The 17002-nt window shown below is 35.4% G+C and overlaps 2 protein-coding genes across 2 annotated transcripts; one reads left to right on the top strand and one right to left on the bottom strand.

The window, feature by feature from the left end:
- Positions 1–288: 288 nt before the first annotated feature.
- On the top strand, positions 289–6408 carry LOC130733568 (elongator complex protein 1). Its single transcript, XM_057585792.1, has 5 exons — positions 289–529; positions 616–946; positions 1939–4999; positions 5487–5585; positions 5792–6408. Exons 1-5 carry the CDS (start codon positions 371–373, stop codon positions 6108–6110), a joined length of 3969 nt encoding a protein of 1322 aa, XP_057441775.1. The 5' UTR covers positions 289–370; the 3' UTR covers positions 6111–6408.
- Positions 6409–12563: 6155 nt separating this feature from the next.
- On the bottom strand, positions 12564–13480 carry LOC130731594 (LOB domain-containing protein 21-like). Its single transcript, XM_057583872.1, has one exon. The coding sequence runs from the start codon at positions 13254–13256 to the stop codon at positions 12702–12704; it is 555 nt and encodes a 184-aa protein (XP_057439855.1). The 5' UTR covers positions 13257–13480; the 3' UTR covers positions 12564–12701.
- Between the last annotated feature and the right edge of the window lie 3522 nt (positions 13481–17002).

The following is a 17002-nucleotide window of genomic DNA, read 5'->3' as shown; positions in this document are numbered from 1 at the left end:
AATACATTCCACCTAGTGCCGATGCATACCAGTGTTATGTGTAATTAGTATAATACTGTTAATTATTGCAACTAAAAGCAAATACCATGCCAAAAAAAACTAAGGAAAATTTTACTGTTTATTTTTTTCAAATAATGTAAAATAATACAATTTTTTTTAAGATAAATTACACCCGCCATGAATCGATCACTGGGCCTTCCTTTACTCAACTCATATGTCCCCGGCCCCTACCACTTGAGCAAGGGTGTTTGCCGCGGAAAATAATTTGCCACAAAAAAAGCTAAATTTACTAATCCCTGTCTTGGGAGGTTTTAAGTCAAAACCCTATTTCTGTTGTTCTCACCGGCGGCGAAACATTTAGGGTTTGAAGATGAAGAACTTGAAGCTCTACTGGGAGGTCCCGTTGGATCTCCGATTACACTCCGACGACGAAACTCTCCGATTCTCCGCCGTCGACATCGAGCGCAACCGCCTCTTCTTCCTCTCTTCCCACAATTACATCTACACTTCACATCTCTCCGCCTTCCACGTTCGTCCTCTCTCTCCCTCTCCCTCTCCCTCTCTCTCATAGTTCAATTGATGTAATTGATCACTGTATGCTATGATGCATTTCAGGAAAAAGAAGCTTGGAGTAAAACCTCACTACCTGCAGATGTTGGCACCGTTGATCTCGAACCAGGGGACACTGTTACTTCCTTTGATTATGTCATGGAGAAAGAAGCGCTTCTTCTCGGAACTTCAAACGGGCTTCTGTTGCTTTATAATGCGGACACGAATGAAACCCAGGTTGTTGGCAACGTGGATGGTGGTGTTCACTGTGTTTCCCTTAGTCCTGATGGGGAACTCCTTGCCACGGTAACTGGTTATGGCCAGGTTCTGGTCATGACCCATGATTGGGATTTGTTGTATGAGACGTCGCTCGAAGATGATGAAGGCTATCACATAAGTAAGGACACTAACCATCTTCCTCTTGAAAATCCTAATACTGTATGATAAAGCTGCATTTGGAAGTGCTTATTTTATAATACACTTATGAAAATAGCTTATGATATGCTGATAAACCATTTTGAGCTTATTTTCATAAGTTACTCAAATGAGTCAGCACTTCATCCTTTAAGCAAGTGGTTGGGGGTTCGAATCCCAACTCTTGCGAATAGAAAAAACTCATTGGTCAGCCCCCTACCACTTAGTGCGCTGACCGTGGGGCGAGGGATTAGTCTCATGGCTGTCGGCTGTGGGGATACCTTGGTTAAGACCAAAAAAATGAGCTTATGAATAATCGCATATACCTAGGCCCCGTTTGGGAAAACAGCTTAATTAAGCGCACCATAAGCACCTATTCATAAGATATTTTTAAAGTTTATTAAAATAAATTGAAAATAAGCTATATATAAGTATAAGCTCCTTTTCATAAGCTATTCTGAGTAGCTTATGAAAATAAGCTCAAAACAGCTTATGGTAGGCTGTTTGCATAAGCTCTCTCAAACACTTGCTCAAGCGCTGATGCTATCAGATAAGCTCAAATAAGCTCTCCCAAACTGGGCCCTAGTAAAATTTGATTATAATAAGCTTCTCAAATATGGGCTTATATGATAAATGTTTGTTGCCACAAACACATAGTTAAGTTGGTGTGTATTTGATTGCAATATAAACTTGTCAAATAAGGGCTTATATGATAAATGATTGTGGATGCTTAATTTAGTTGTGTACACAAACACACTATATAAAGTAGAATGTGCAGGCTAATGTTTCTGCTTTATGCTATATATACTGCTGATATTGGGATTTTCCGACCACTTGCTTATGGTTTATGTTTTGAATGGGAGGCAGGCACTGCGAATATTAATGACATATCTTTGTGATTATTACAATTTTGGTTGTGTGAGTTATGTTTGTATGTAGAGCTGGTTTGAAATGGTGACTGTACTGTGTTTTCAGATGAAGAAAACTTTGTGCTAAGTCAGAGTGAGCAGCGTCCTATATCTTGGCGAGGAGATGGGAAGTACTTTGTTACGATGAGTGGTGTGTGTGGTTCTGATTCACTGCTCAGGAAAATTAAGGTTTGGGAAAGAGATTCAGGGGCGTTGCTTGCTTCTTCAGAGCTAAAAGCTTTTGCTGGAGCAGTTTTGGAGTGGATGCCCAGTGGTGCTAAAATTGCAGCTGTTTATGACAGAAAGGCTGAAAATGAATGTCCCTTCATTGTTTTCTTCGAGAGAAATGGATTAGAAAGGAGCAAATTTAGCATCAATGGAGGAATTGATGCAAAAGTGAAATTTCTCAAGTGGAATTGCAGTTCTGATCTTCTTGCAGGTGTTGTTGAATGTGAGAATTATGATTCTATCAAGATTTGGTATTTTAGCAACAATCACTGGTACCTGAAGCATGAAATTAGATACTTGAAGCAAGATGAAGTCAGGATCATCTGGAATCCAGTAAAGCCTTTACAGTTAATTTGTTGGACTGTTAGTGGTCAGGTCACAGTTTACAACTTTGTCTGGTTCTCAGCTGTTACGGACAATTCCATCGCACTAGTCATTGATGGCTCCAAAATTCTTGTAACCCCACTTTCCTTATCCTTAATTCCGCCTCCTATGTACTTATTCAGCCTGAAATTTTCTTCTCATGTCCGTGGTATGGCAGTATATTGCAAAAACTCTAAGAATCAGTTAGCTGCATTTCTTTCAGATGGTAACTTATGTGTTGTAGAGCTTCCATCAATTGAAACCTGGGAAGATCTAGAGGGGAAGGAATTCCGTGTTGAAGCCTCTCATGCTGAATTGGTTTTTGGATCCATTTTACATCTTGCATGGTTGGATTCCCATACGCTATTAGCTGTTTCACATTATGGTTTCAGTCATAGTAATGGCTTACTCCAAACCTCAATGAATGAGGGAGGACTTAGAGGCTTCTATTTGCAGGAAATAGAACTTGAATGTTCTGAGGATTTTGTTCCAGAATTACTGACGTGCTCTGGCTGGCATGCAACAGTTTCAAAGCAAAATACAGTTGAAGAGCTGGTTGTTGGTGTTGTTCCAAATCCTGCTAGTAAATGTTCTGCTTATATGCAGTTTCCTGGGGGGGAAATCAATGAGTATGTATCAAGAATAGGGATTGGTGGAGGATCACTAGACCTAAAGCATCTAGGTTTTTCTGCAGCCTGCCCTTGGATGAGTGTAACACTAGTTGGTAGTGCTGGCTCATCAAAACCAGTGCTTTTTGGACTAGATGAGATTGGCAGACTGCATGCTGGCGGGGGGATAATTTGCAACAACTGTAGCAGTTTCTCATTTTACTCAAATTTGGCAGATCAAGTTATCACACATCTAATTCTTACGACTAAACAAGATTTGCTTTTCATTGTTGACATGGTCGATGTATTCAATGGGGAGTTGTTCTCAAAGTATGGGAATTTTGTCCAAACTAACAGCAGAAAAAAAGAAGAAAATGAAAACTACATAAATATCTGGGAGAGAGGTGCTAAAATTGTTGGAGTTTTACATGGAGACGAGGCTGCCGTTATACTGCAAACTACTCGGGGAAACCTAGAATGTATATACCCCAGAAAATTGGTTCTGGTTTCTATCATTAATGCCTTAGTTCAAAAGCGCTTTACAGATGCATTAGTTATGGTTAGGAGGCATAGGATAGATTTCAATGTAATTGTCGATTACTGTGGTTGGCAAACATTTTCCCAGTCAGCTTCTGAGTTTGTCAGGCAGATTAACAATTTGGGTTACATAACTGAGTTTGTTTGTTCGATAAAGAATGAAAATGTCATAGATAAACTCTACAAAAATCATATATCTGTTCCCTGTCCCGAGATTGCTAATGCTATGCTAGTTGGAGACCTCCAGAATTGCCCTGCTGATAACAAGGTTTCTTCCATTCTGATGGCCATAAGGAAAGCACTTGAGGATCACTGTACAGAAAGTCCTGCGAGAGAGCTTTGCATCTTGACCACTCTAGCACGAAGTGATCCTCCATTACTTGAAGATGCTCTAAAGAGAATAAAAGTTATCCGTGAACAGGAATTGTCTCATGCTGATGACCAGAGGAAAATGTCTTGCCCTTCTGCTGAAGAAGCTTTGAAACATCTTTTGTGGTTAGCCGATCCTGATGCTGTCTATGAAGCTGCCTTGGGTCTTTATGATTTAAATCTTACAGCTATTGTGGCATTGAATGCTCAGAAAGATCCAAAAGAATTTCTTCCTTTCTTACAGGAATTGGAGCATATGCCTACGCTGTTAATGCAATATAATATTGACCTTAGGCTGAAAAGGTTTGAAAAGGCGCTCAGACACATTGCTTCTGCTGGAGATTCTTATTATGATGATTGTATGGCACTTGTGAAAAAAAACCCTCAACTTTTTCCACTGTCTCTTCAACTTTTTACTGACCCTGCCAAGAGGATGCCGTTCCTTGAGGCATGGGGCGATTATCTTACTGATAAAAAGTGCTTTGAAGATGCTGCAACAATGTATTTGTCCTGTTTCAATCTGGATAAGGCTATGAAGTCTTACCGTGCGGTCAATAACTGGAGTGGGGTGCTTACAGTTGCTGGGTTCCTCAATCTGGGAAAGGATGAAGTACTGCATCTTGCCGGTGAGCTTTGTGAAGAACTTCAAGCACTGGGTAAACCTGGGGAAGCTGCCAAAGTTGCCCTGGAGTACTGTGGAGATGTTAACACTGGTGTGAATTTGTTGATTTCTGCAAGGGACTGGGAGGAGGCTGTGAGGGTTGTTTTTATGCATAGAAGAGAGGACTTAATTAAAGCAGTGAAGGACGCATCTGGGGAATGTGCCAGCACACTTATCAATGAATATGAGGAAGGGTTAGAGAAAGTGGGGAAGTACTTAGCCCGTTACTTGGCTGTTCGACAGAGAAGATTACTTCTTGCAGCAAAGCTCAGGTCTGAGGAACGTGCAGCCAGTGATATTGATGATGATGCCGCTTCAGAAACCAGCAGCAATTTTAGTGGAATGAGTGCATACACCACAGGGTATATACTTTCCCTTGATCTCATATATGTGCCTATATAGTTTGTTACATGTAGAATATCAATTAAATGTGCTTGTGTATATTTTCTGAATCAGTTTTCTTTCACTCTGAGAATGGAGTTGTGGCCTTATATAACCAACCAGACATGATGCTCCTTCCATTAGTCTTGCATACATTAACTAAGCATATTGTGTTCTTATTCTTCCGAGATACTCTGTTGTTTTTTAAAATTGTAGTCTGCATGCAGTTATATTTGCAATAAATAAATTTATTGTCTTCATGTAGAACGATTTAGGCTCTGAATCTAAATGGGTATTTGAGTGAAGTTTGACAACGTGATTAGAGAATCATTTCACATTCATATTCATGTCTCTCTCTGCTGCCTGAAGTTTAAAATTTTTATTCTTTTCATTTTATTGTTATATCCATTTCTTCTATTGGGTCTTAGAGGCTTCATTTATTTTTTATTTTCCTCCTTTCATCAACAGGACCAGGAAAAGTTCTGCTGCTTCTACCTATTCAACTGCAACCACAAGGGCAAGAGACGCTAGGCGTCAAAGGAAAAGAGGAAAAATCCGTCCTGGGAGGTATATTGACATGAGAACTTTTCAAATGTTGTTTTTCATTAGTTACAATCAGGAATTCAAATTGCGATCTGGAACCGCAATAGCGGCCGCAACGTTAAGGGTTTTGGAGTCCCGGCAGCAACATTGCAGCCACAATGCAGATCGTAATTTAAAACCCTGGTTACTATTTTGAAAATGAAGTAATAGTATTTTATTCACTGTTGTAGTGCTGATGAGGAGATGGCCTTAGTGGAGCATTTGAAAGGAATGTCTCTAACAGTGGAAGCTAGACGTGAGCTGAAATCTTTGTTGGTTTCCCTTATGATGTTTGGAGAGGGTGAAATTGCAAGGAAGCTACAGCAAATGGGGGAGAACTTCCAATTTTCTCATATGGCAGCAGTTAGATTAGCTGAAGATACAATATCCAATGATACCATAAATGAGCAAGCACATACGCTAGAGCAATATACCCGAAAAGTAAAGGTTGAAATGCACAATTTAGAGGCTCTCTCATGGAGGATAAAAGTTTTTTTGCCCTACGAGTGAACTTAACAAATTAAGATAGAAATTTTCTGCTTGGAGTTTGATGATGTTGGTGCGTTTGGGTTTTTAGTTGTTTCTGGGTTTAAAAGGATGTGGGTGGATGATGAAGACGAAGAGGATGAAGGTGGATGAAAATTATGAAGGTTTATCTTTCTTTAAGGTCTTGAATCCATTCAGAACTATGACTGTGTAATTCCGCTGAATTTATTGTTATCATTGTATAACGAAAATTATCTTGTAAGTTAGGGAAACATGAATAATTTTTTTTACGAATAAATGAATTAAAATAACATTGTTGGAATTTTTTAAAAACCGATTAATATTTTATCCCAACTCAAATGTTTCAATTATATCTAGGTCTCTAGTACGCTTTACTACCGGAAGACTCAACCCACAATATGGTTGCATAATCTTAATATCCCACCATCGGAAGGACGATATGATTGTGAAATTGATAGTAGTGTTTGGATTACCCAAAATATTAGAAACCATCAATCACCATTAAATGGTACTAGAATATAAAAAGAACCATGCACAATTCATCATTAAATGGTACTAGAATATCAAAAAGAAAGGGAAAAAAATTGAAAAAAGAGGACCCTTCTTGATTCAATTAGGTTGTTCAGGAACAACAGGAGGAAGCAATTCCGCAGGGGCAGGTTTTTCTTCAACATGAGGAGGCAATTCCGCAGGAGCAGGTTTTTCTTGGACAACTTCCGCGATGGCAGGCGGGTGTGGATAGTTTGCGACACGAAAATGAGCATAGTAGAGATCAGAGTTGTTTCCGGGTAGGTTCCAAAATCCCAGACGACGAAGTTGTTGGTCTTGAATATATGCAAACTCCATGGCTCTCTTTGTGCTCCAACTCTTAGGCATGAAGATGACAAAAACCGTCCTTTGGTGATTCTCATAATGACGCTTGATTTCTCTAGCAACTATGAGACTTGCTTCGTAGGTGTCAAGGGTTTCCACGGGATAAATTGGAGTGTATTGCACTGGTAAACCCTCCTCTTCAATTGGCGGCTTTCTCCTATGGAGAATGAAATCGGTAGGTCTCCCTCTATTGTGGGCGAAAACTGATAAATTACCCCCCATTGCTAGCTGGTTGCCGTGGAGGAACGTTTGATGGTGAAGAAGAGGAAATTTCAGTAAGAAGAAGATCGAAACTACCAAATCAACAACCAAAATTGGCGCGATTTGCATTGCATTGCATTTGCAGATCATCGATCGAGAATGGAAATGGAGGAGAATGGCAGTGAAAACAAGTCATGAGGAATGTGGGAAAATTTCCTTCGTAACCACCAGAACTCTTTGAAATGGGGGGTAATTTATCAGTTTTCGCCCACAATGGTTTGTCACAATGGTTTTGCCCTAGGTTTGGTCACGTGAATCCCCTTCATTGTGACAAACCATTTGATCAAGCTTTCATTTAAGGAAAAGATGAAGATAGGAACATGACACACATAATCATCACATAAGAATCATAAAGACTCATCACACATGCATAAAGACTCATCAAGACTCATAAAGATTCGTCAGACATGCATAAAGACTCAACAAGAATTCATCAAGATTCAAGAAAATTTCACATAGCATGCATAATCACACAAAACAAGTAAGCATGCATATTCACAAACTCTAGGGACCTAAATCCAGGAAGTGGTTCCCTCACCTTAGCCTTAGTTGAAAAGAAGAAAGAAAGTCAAGGTTCATCTAGCCTCTTAGGGTTTCGAAATTCTCCTCTTTCCTTGATGATCCACGAATTCTTCTTCTCCTTCCCTCAAGATCACGAGTTCTCTTCTCTCTTCTCTAAGTGTTTCACAATTTTTCTAAGTTATGGAGACTTATGATTTATTTTCTCTAATGTCGGGTATTTATACTAATCCTCAAGACTCATCAAGAATGATCAAAATCCCTATATCTTCCTATCATGGCCGCCCATCACCTTCTCCATGTGATAGATTTTTCAAACTTTTCCCTCATCTCCTATGATCTTTCAAAATTTAACCATACCTCTTTTTAATTCATAATTTAAACCTCATAAAAAATTAACAACCTCATCTTTTTCATAATTAAAATAAATCTTGATTAAATATTTTAATTATTAAGTGAATCTTTCAAGTATGATCACCTAACAACCTTAACAAGATAACAAACTCCAACAACCTCATTTTCTCCTAACAAATTCGGTCATCTCTCTCCCTCTAGGACTTTCTAGAGTTTTCGATTGCTCTATACTTAGTCAAATTCGGCCATGGCATAATCCTGGGCCAAATCTTCACCAAATTTCACAACAACCTTAAAATCTTAATTTGCTATAACTTCTAACAAACAACCTTCGTGTCACAAATTAAATATAACTAATTTAATTCATTTGAATTTCCTTAATTTTATTATTCACAAAATAATAAAATTTCTCCTCACATATGATGTAAAATCACGCCCAACACTCCCCCTTAGGGCCGGGCATCATCTCGAAATTTCTCATCTCATGCACTCTTGCATAACTCATTTCTCAATTATGCATTATTTCTAAAGAAACTCTAAGATTACCGTATTAAGCAGTAACTTTGTTGTCACTGTCATATTTAAACAGAAACTCTAAGATTACCGTATTAGCTTGATAGCAACTTTTTAGCTTGACAGCAACTTTACAGTTACCGTAAGCTAAGCACACATCGCACAGTAATTTCTACTATAATTATATTATTTCGAATAAAAATAAATATATTTAATTATTTAAATAATTGCCCTAAAATCTACGCCTTACATACTTAACTAGCGTTTTAACGTTAAAAAACAACTCCCATCTATCTATATATATATGTAAAGGAGACTTGAGTTTTGTTGCACTCCTTTACATTAAATGCATTAAATACATTAACATAAAAACTTAAATACCTTGGTATTAAAATATATTAAGTAATAACAAATTATATTTGTAATAAATATATTAAATAAAAAATAAAAAACTGAAAAAAAAATTGTGTATTGTCAAAAGCTATTCAACTCTCTACATTAATATTCACAAAAATATTTATATTAAATAATAATATTTATTATTTTAAAAAATTAACTTGAGTTTATAAATATTGAGAAGTAAAATTAATTAATTAGAAATAATATTTACTAATGAATAACTTAGGTTTAAAATTAATCAATATTTGTTATTAAATAATTATTGATAGTTAAAATTATCATAGAATATTTTTTCTATTTAAATACATACATGATGATAAATAAATTAAAAACTAGGTCAATTAAATTAAGTGATATATAAGTTCAAAAAAAAACTTAAGTGATATATATAAAATATGTTATTTATCTCATGTTAATGATAAAAAATTAATAGAATAATTTAATTAAATTTATTTGTCAAAATAGCTTAATTTTAAAAATTTGGCTGATAATAGTTATAATTTTGATTTAAAATATGGTTTTTAATAATATTTAATATGAGTTTATAACCTCCGATGAGGTTTATCATTGTTCCACTCACCTACAATAGATTAAAAATGTAGTATACAATAAAGTATTTAATAAACTTCCTAAATGCAATTATATTTATATAGCTACAATATTTCTTCATTGATAAAAACTAACAATCATTCTTAACCAACTTCAACTTTTGCACATTATTATCGCTATTATCATGGTACACGAGTTTAACAATTTTTTTAACTAAGCCCTTATAATTAATTTGTATTAACCAATGTATCCTATACTGAGTGAACTATGTTCTACTCAAGTGTAGTGAAAGTTAAAGGTCTATTATAAAGTGGAGTCCTTAAAGACCGAATCTCAATACTCATTATGCAATAAATAATATAATTTTTATATGTGTCACTAACAAAATGTTCCAACATTAAACTTTCATTAGCACACTTTCCATAAAGTTTTAACTGAAAACACAACCTTCATGGCCAAAACATGAAAGCAAGAGATTAATACCACTTTATAAAAGTCTTTTTACTTTCATAGAAGATTTTAGACAAACACATACTAAATTATTCAACTCTAATTATATATTTTCATTATTTTACTTAATATTAAGAGTGCATTACTATTAAAACATATGGTCACCAAATGAATTGAAAATAATTTTTACTATTAAAGAACATAAAATATGTGCTTTAATATACTAAAAAAATTATTGTACAGTAGATTATTTTGTTGAACTTCATTAATGTAATTACACTATATATGTTTATCATATTCTTAATTGTCTACTATTCAATAACTTTTCATATGACATATATTATTTTTACAAATAATAAACACATAATAACTTAAAAACAAATCCGTGCAACGCACGAGTTTATGTAAAGCTCACTTGAGCTAAAAGTATTAAATGCATTAATGATTAAACAATGAAGTTAAACAAATTTCTATTTAACTTTCAATATACATCCCCTTATTATTAATTATTAATGGTTAAATTTTTCAATTTCTCATAGTTTAAATTAATTAATAATTATTATTTAAATTTTAATTATTAATTACAAATGAGGGAAAAATAGTAATAATATTTGAATTAAAGATTTCGCAGAAGAGATCTTCTCGAAGTGGGCTTCATCAACACCTTGATGAAGGAGACATAGTGCTTTGAAATCCTTCCGCTTGTTCTCCTTGTGAGCTGCAGTTTGAGCCTCTGTGGGTGCTTCTCCAAGAACAGGAAACCCAGACTCAACAATCTCCAATACTTCTTGAAAACCCATGATCGCTTTCATCTAAACACTCCAGCGATTCCAATACTTCCCATTGAGGACTGGAAGATTCGTAGGGATGTCGGTGTTCATCGTAGTCATCTTGTGGCTACGATTCCAGATTCTAAGTCGCTGGCGTGATGAAGAGGCGAAACGAAGAAGATGGAGAGGTTCGCCGGAACCGTCGCTCACGGGCCAAGAATCTTCAAGCTCTGAATACCAGTTTGTTGGGATTTGATTAACGGAAGGAAACGAACTAAGAGAGAGAAAGAGAGTTAATGCTGAGAGAGAAGAGTCAAAAGTGGGGTAAAAATCTTTATTGCTTTCTGTGTGTGTTACAAGCACAAATTACTCTTTATATAGTCAACACTATATTACAACTTTAATGCTAATGATTAATGACTTAATCACACATCACAAAGGCTAACCCTAAAAGCCTATTTTGTATTACTTCCTAACAACAGATAGTGAGTTGAATGAATATGAAACACATTGTTTCCCCAATTTCTCTCTGAACTCTTGCAACACATTGAGTAGTAAAACTTAGCATAATTTGTTGATTCCTAAGTTCACACTCTCCATATAAGTAACAGGGTATAATAAGTCGGTTGAGATAATTTAGATCCATTATTGGAACTGCAAACCAAAGTGCTTGCCTATTTACAAAAGCATGTGGCGATTCTGGAGAAGAAAATAAAACACTATTATCCTACAACTTTCAATTTTGTCTTATATATATTACTCACCCCTAAAATTAAGGGAGTGAATTAACAATGGTTTTATAAAGACTAGAAAAAACTAAATCCAACAATGCTATATGTTTTTTTGCTATATAAAGATAAGGTAATTCTTGGTGAGGACGATGCTGCATCAAAGCTGACCCTTTTCTTCTAACAATGCTATATGTTAGAAGAAAAATTGTAAGAAATGCTAATGTGACAACGTTATTCGACGGAAACTATTGGGGTAGTAAGCGATAACTATGTTTTGTATTGTAACTTTTAGTATTTTTCTTGTTGTAGTCACTAGAGATAAATAAATGTAGCTTGAATGGCAGGTATATTTTCTTTTGGTTCATGCCTTTGTTGGAATTAATGTGCTTCATATGGCAAATAAACTGTTCAAACTTTATGGTCTTGGCATTAGTCTTTGGATTCCCATGACTCAGTAAAGCTCAAGGACCACTGGTGGGGTTCATAACACTGCACTATGAGTGATCCATGCTTCAATAAAACAGTACGATTAGACCAACCGCCACCCGCAGAAACCGTTCAAAGATGATGATCAAGAATATTCAAACTAGCTAGTAGTGTTGCTTTCTTTGTACTAAATGGTGTCACACATGTAGCTAATTACAATGAATCTCACAGTTCAATTGTCTACATCACAAATAGATATTATCTGAATTCCCAGATAGGATATCATCAAAATTAAGAGTAAAGAGACTTATCATAACATGAATTAGGAGCAGAATTTCATGGTCTATATCTCGTAGACTCTCTATGTTTGGATCAGTTTTTTATTATCCAGATCAATTTTAGTACTCATAAGCTATTTAGTATTTACAGAAGCTTCTTCACGAACTTGATTTTGGCTTTAGAATGAAGATTTTTTCAAACATGCTATCACATTACCAAGCTAAGCAAGAGAAGCACATAAATTCTGTTACTATGAAAAAGTGAAACTATAAAGGCTAAAAATAATCATTTCCAGGGTCTTACAATAGTATAGGAAATATTGAAATCCAAAATTTTCAACTAAGACAAATTCACTCATGGGGTTCTTATTTATTAGCATATATATACAGCAAAGTCACACCTTTTGATTGATGAGAATTGAAAATTCAGAACAATTACAACATAAGAGAGGTGCAGGGGTGATAATAACATCAAAATATATATGGGATTTGAATGAAATCATCCACCGTTTCATGTGTTCTCCATGATTGAGATGAAGAGTTGTGGCTAAAATTGTCATTGAAATCACAGCAAGTGGAAAACTCAGGGAACGGTGGCAAGCTAACATGGGAGTTCAAGATATCACCAGAAAAAGCGGTGGTAGTGGTAGTGGTAGCAGTAGTAGTAGCAGCAGCAGTAGCAGCCGCGTGAGCGAGGCGATCCTTAGCAATGGCAAGGTCATGTTGAAGCTCCACCATCTTCCTTTGCAACATTGCTATGGCACCTATGCATCCATAAACAGGGTCCTTGAGCCTTGCCTCTGCCTCATAAGCTAGAGAATTCACCGTGTCCTCCCTCTGCTCCTCCGGAACCTCGACCAGGATCTTGCTCACGTTGCTGGCTCCAAACACCTTGTGGACCTTGGCAAATTTCTTGCACTCATCGGAGCGAAAGTAAGGTGCGAATATGCAATTGGGTATGCATCTTCTCTTCAAGAACTTGCAGGCTGCACAAGAAGAGCTTGATCGTGGTTCATAACCCTTCATGGCTTTCTGTTTCACTCACACCCACTTTCCCTCTTCTATTATCCTCACTACTTGTTGTGCTGATAAATCTATAGTTCTCTCTATAGGTATCTTGCACAAGCGCTATTTAAGGGCAACCACAATTCCTAGCCTACTAGCTTAGCTGAAGGTGCTAGATTTTGAGATGTGTATGGGCCAATGCTGTCATTTTACTGCGAGTCACGAACATACACATCTCGGTCCAAATAATTCACTTATCAGATTTTTTAGCTAGAAAATCAATTGTGATGTTTAGAGTCGCATATTAGTTAAGAAAGTTAAGAATGAGTTGATGATAACAAGATAACCCATGTGATAGTAAATTCAATGCCTTAAAATTTGATTTAAAATGTGGTATTCTTTTCTACTTCCTCACTAGTGTATGCTCTCATACTTTAGGCTCATCAATATCCAATATTTTTTTCAATACACAAAACTCGAATTTGGGATTTTATTATTTACTCACTAGTGTATGTTCTCATACTTTAGGCTTCATCTATCTCTCTAACATTTTTCTTATACGCAAATTAAACTCGAACCAACATTTTATTTAAGAGAAATCAAATATGTAACACTTAAATATACAATCAGTTAGTTTTTACTCCATTTTGGATTTGCTTTAAACAAAATTACTTTACTTTTATGATTGAGATTTCTCGATCTAGTCATATATTTCCCATCAATATCATTCATTCATATTGGGGTTGCAAAAGTAGGTCCAAATAATTGATTCATGTGGACAATAGGTGTGATATGCGTGGGTAGTTTTCAAGTTAGACATGATAGTTCATGAATAAAGAGAGGGATATTTGATTGATTGAAGAAAAGAAATATTCTCAATAAAAGCAAAATTATCCCTTGGCAGAGAGAGGAATGGTAACCAATAACATCAAATTGAGTACTTTGGGTGTAGATGGAATCTTCAGGACAGTATAGTGGAGCCAAAAATATGGCTAGCTATAAGCTATTGATGTATTTGTTTTTACGCTTTCTATCATTAGTTATATCGTTTTTTTCTGTTGTTACTCAGTTTCTGTTGCTTTCTATCAACTGAAATTGCAAGTTTAAGGTGAAGCTAAAGCGTACGGAAACAAAATTAATGAATGCAACCACATCAAATTAAACACCTGCGCTAGCATACAATATTAACCTAACATTAGTTTCCCAAAGAAAGAAAAATAGCATGGGCCTGGGGTATATTATTTTAATAGTTATCAACATTATTACATACTTTGTGTTTGTGATCTTTTGTATGAATTAAATACAATATTATGCAAACATTAGAACACCCTGACCTTTTTAAGGACTAAACACAAACACTTATTCTAAACTTCCACTCATCAGTTCAACTTTTTAGTATGTATATTTGATATGATTCTGGTTTGCATTTTTATTAATACTTTTAAAAACGGTTGGGTGGACACAATTTCTGACTACGTCCGACAATACCTATAATTTGTGATGTTTTTAGCAATCATAATTGAGAAATCGTCACAAAATACAATGTTTATAAAACTGTAATTTTTTGTGGTTTGAAACCTCCACAAATTATAGGTATAGCTGAAAATGTGCTAGAAACATTTTTTTTTAAATTGTTTTTTAAGAAGTTTTAACTATGCATATTTAATATTTATAAAAACCTATTTGAAAACTTCCATATGTCTACTTGGGTGTTGAACATTGTTATTTGTTAGTTTCTTTAGCATGATAGCAAAGCCAGATAGATGCTCATCATGAAGTGATTGATTTCCACTCTTGACAAGCCAAGCGAAACCTGACTTTATTATTAGATCAAGGTAGGTTCAAAAGTTCAATTTGACTTAGTGTATAGCAAATGTCTTGTAATGACTATCAATTAATCATTCTATATTAGTAGTAATATAAGGAACTCCTAAGTCCTATCTCATCATGAAATCTAATCTAATATGACAATAATAGTAGAGGTAGAGCTCATTGCTAGGTAGATAGAGCGCCCGTATTTTGGAGGGACTTGCATCATTCGGTCAACTATATATATATATATATATATTATATATATATATATATATATATATATATCAAAATAGGACTTCTCATATAACATTTTCACTTACTACAATTACTTATTTTCATCAATACGAAACTTTTTTATTTACACTTCAAGTTTTAACCTATAAGGATGAAGACATTGTTAAAAAACATTGTATAAATTAAATACAAATGTTCTTACATTGATTATTACCAGAGATGGTCATAGGCTAAGAGCGGGAACCCTAAGTCACTGTTGCTCTAGTCATATGTTAGGCTTTTTTATGAACATACTTAATTTCGAGAGTTTTTTTTTTACTCTTGGGTTTGTCGCTTGAGCCTCCACTTCCTCGCCTCAGATGCTCCTTTGTTTTGCCCTTTGGCGTTGTTGTTCCTTTATTCATCGTGCATGCGAGTCGTTAAATGCTTCGTCCCTTTACGCCCCTCTTTTGTACGTATTATTGGTTTTCTCTGTCATTCGAATCTCTGTTCCATGTTGTTTCCCACTTGATGTATTTTCGGGATCTATTTCTCTTTTATGTTTGCTTCTTCTTTATTGTTACCTGTGCTTCCGTGACGGTTGACTATATGGAAATATCCATTACAAGGTCTACCCTATGATGCAAGTTAAGTTGGTCGAATGTTGTGGCCGACCATGCATCTACATTGCATAACCTTCACTTCGTCTGAGTTTGCAAGGGTGAAAGCTTTTAAGCCTAAGTTGAACTCAGAATATCTTGATTAAGAGGTACGCCCTTCTTGCCGACTATGCAGGAGGGTACCCAACTCTCCAAGTCAAGAACCTAATAGTGAGTATGTGAGCTAGCTTGAAAGTCTTGAGGAGTATGCTAGTGTACACAAATTCGAGTTGAACTCGAAAAACCTTAATTGAAAGATATGTTTTTTATGCCGACTAGATAGGAGGGAACAACAACTAATACAAATTTATAATTAAAAAACGATTTGATTGAAAAAACAACAAAAACAATATCTTGAGATGGAATTTGGTTTGTCACAACCTACTTTGCTTTCACTAACAAATGCACAATGTAATTCCATTTTTATTTTGTTTCTTATTTTTAATGACCCTATAAAAGTGTAAAAATAACAAAATTTTAGTTGATCATTTTATGTACCTTAAGAATAATGCCATATTCGCATCACTATTGATTGAAAAAATAAAACACTTGAGTATTTACTATTTTATGGAACTTGTTGTAACACCCTCCTTTTAGAAACAAAAAAGAAAACAAATTACAAGCACACTTTGATATATACCTAATTAAGTTCCTTAATAGTGTAGTTTCAATATTTGAGTGATGTGTATGAAGAAGAATTTATTAAAATATATCTACTTATTTAATGTAATTTCCAAGAGCATTGATAGGGTGGTGAGAATACCTTTGAAAAGTGAAAACCAAAAACAAAAGAAAAAATGGGAAACAAATAAACGAAGATAACTTTTGTAGTGATTTTGATTAGGTGTGGTGAGTGGGGCATGATTAAAAGGGGAAGATAAATGAGTGTCACCCACCTCTAAGGCTTTGTGGTAGATTGGGAAAGGGATTGGAGATGATCATAATACATGCACCCTTCAACTCTAAGAGCCCACTTAGTTTAATGCGTGTCGTTTTCCCTTAAAACAAACAATGCACATTGGATTTGTGGGGTAAGGGACCTTCCTTAAGAGCCGTTGGATTAAGATCGACGGTGGATAGAGC

This window comes from Lotus japonicus, chromosome 1 (genome assembly GCF_012489685.1).
Source record: "Lotus japonicus ecotype B-129 chromosome 1, LjGifu_v1.2".
Classification (NCBI taxonomy): Eukaryota; Viridiplantae; Streptophyta; class Magnoliopsida; order Fabales; family Fabaceae; genus Lotus; species Lotus japonicus.
This window is presented reverse-complemented; position numbering and strand designations above follow the sequence as displayed.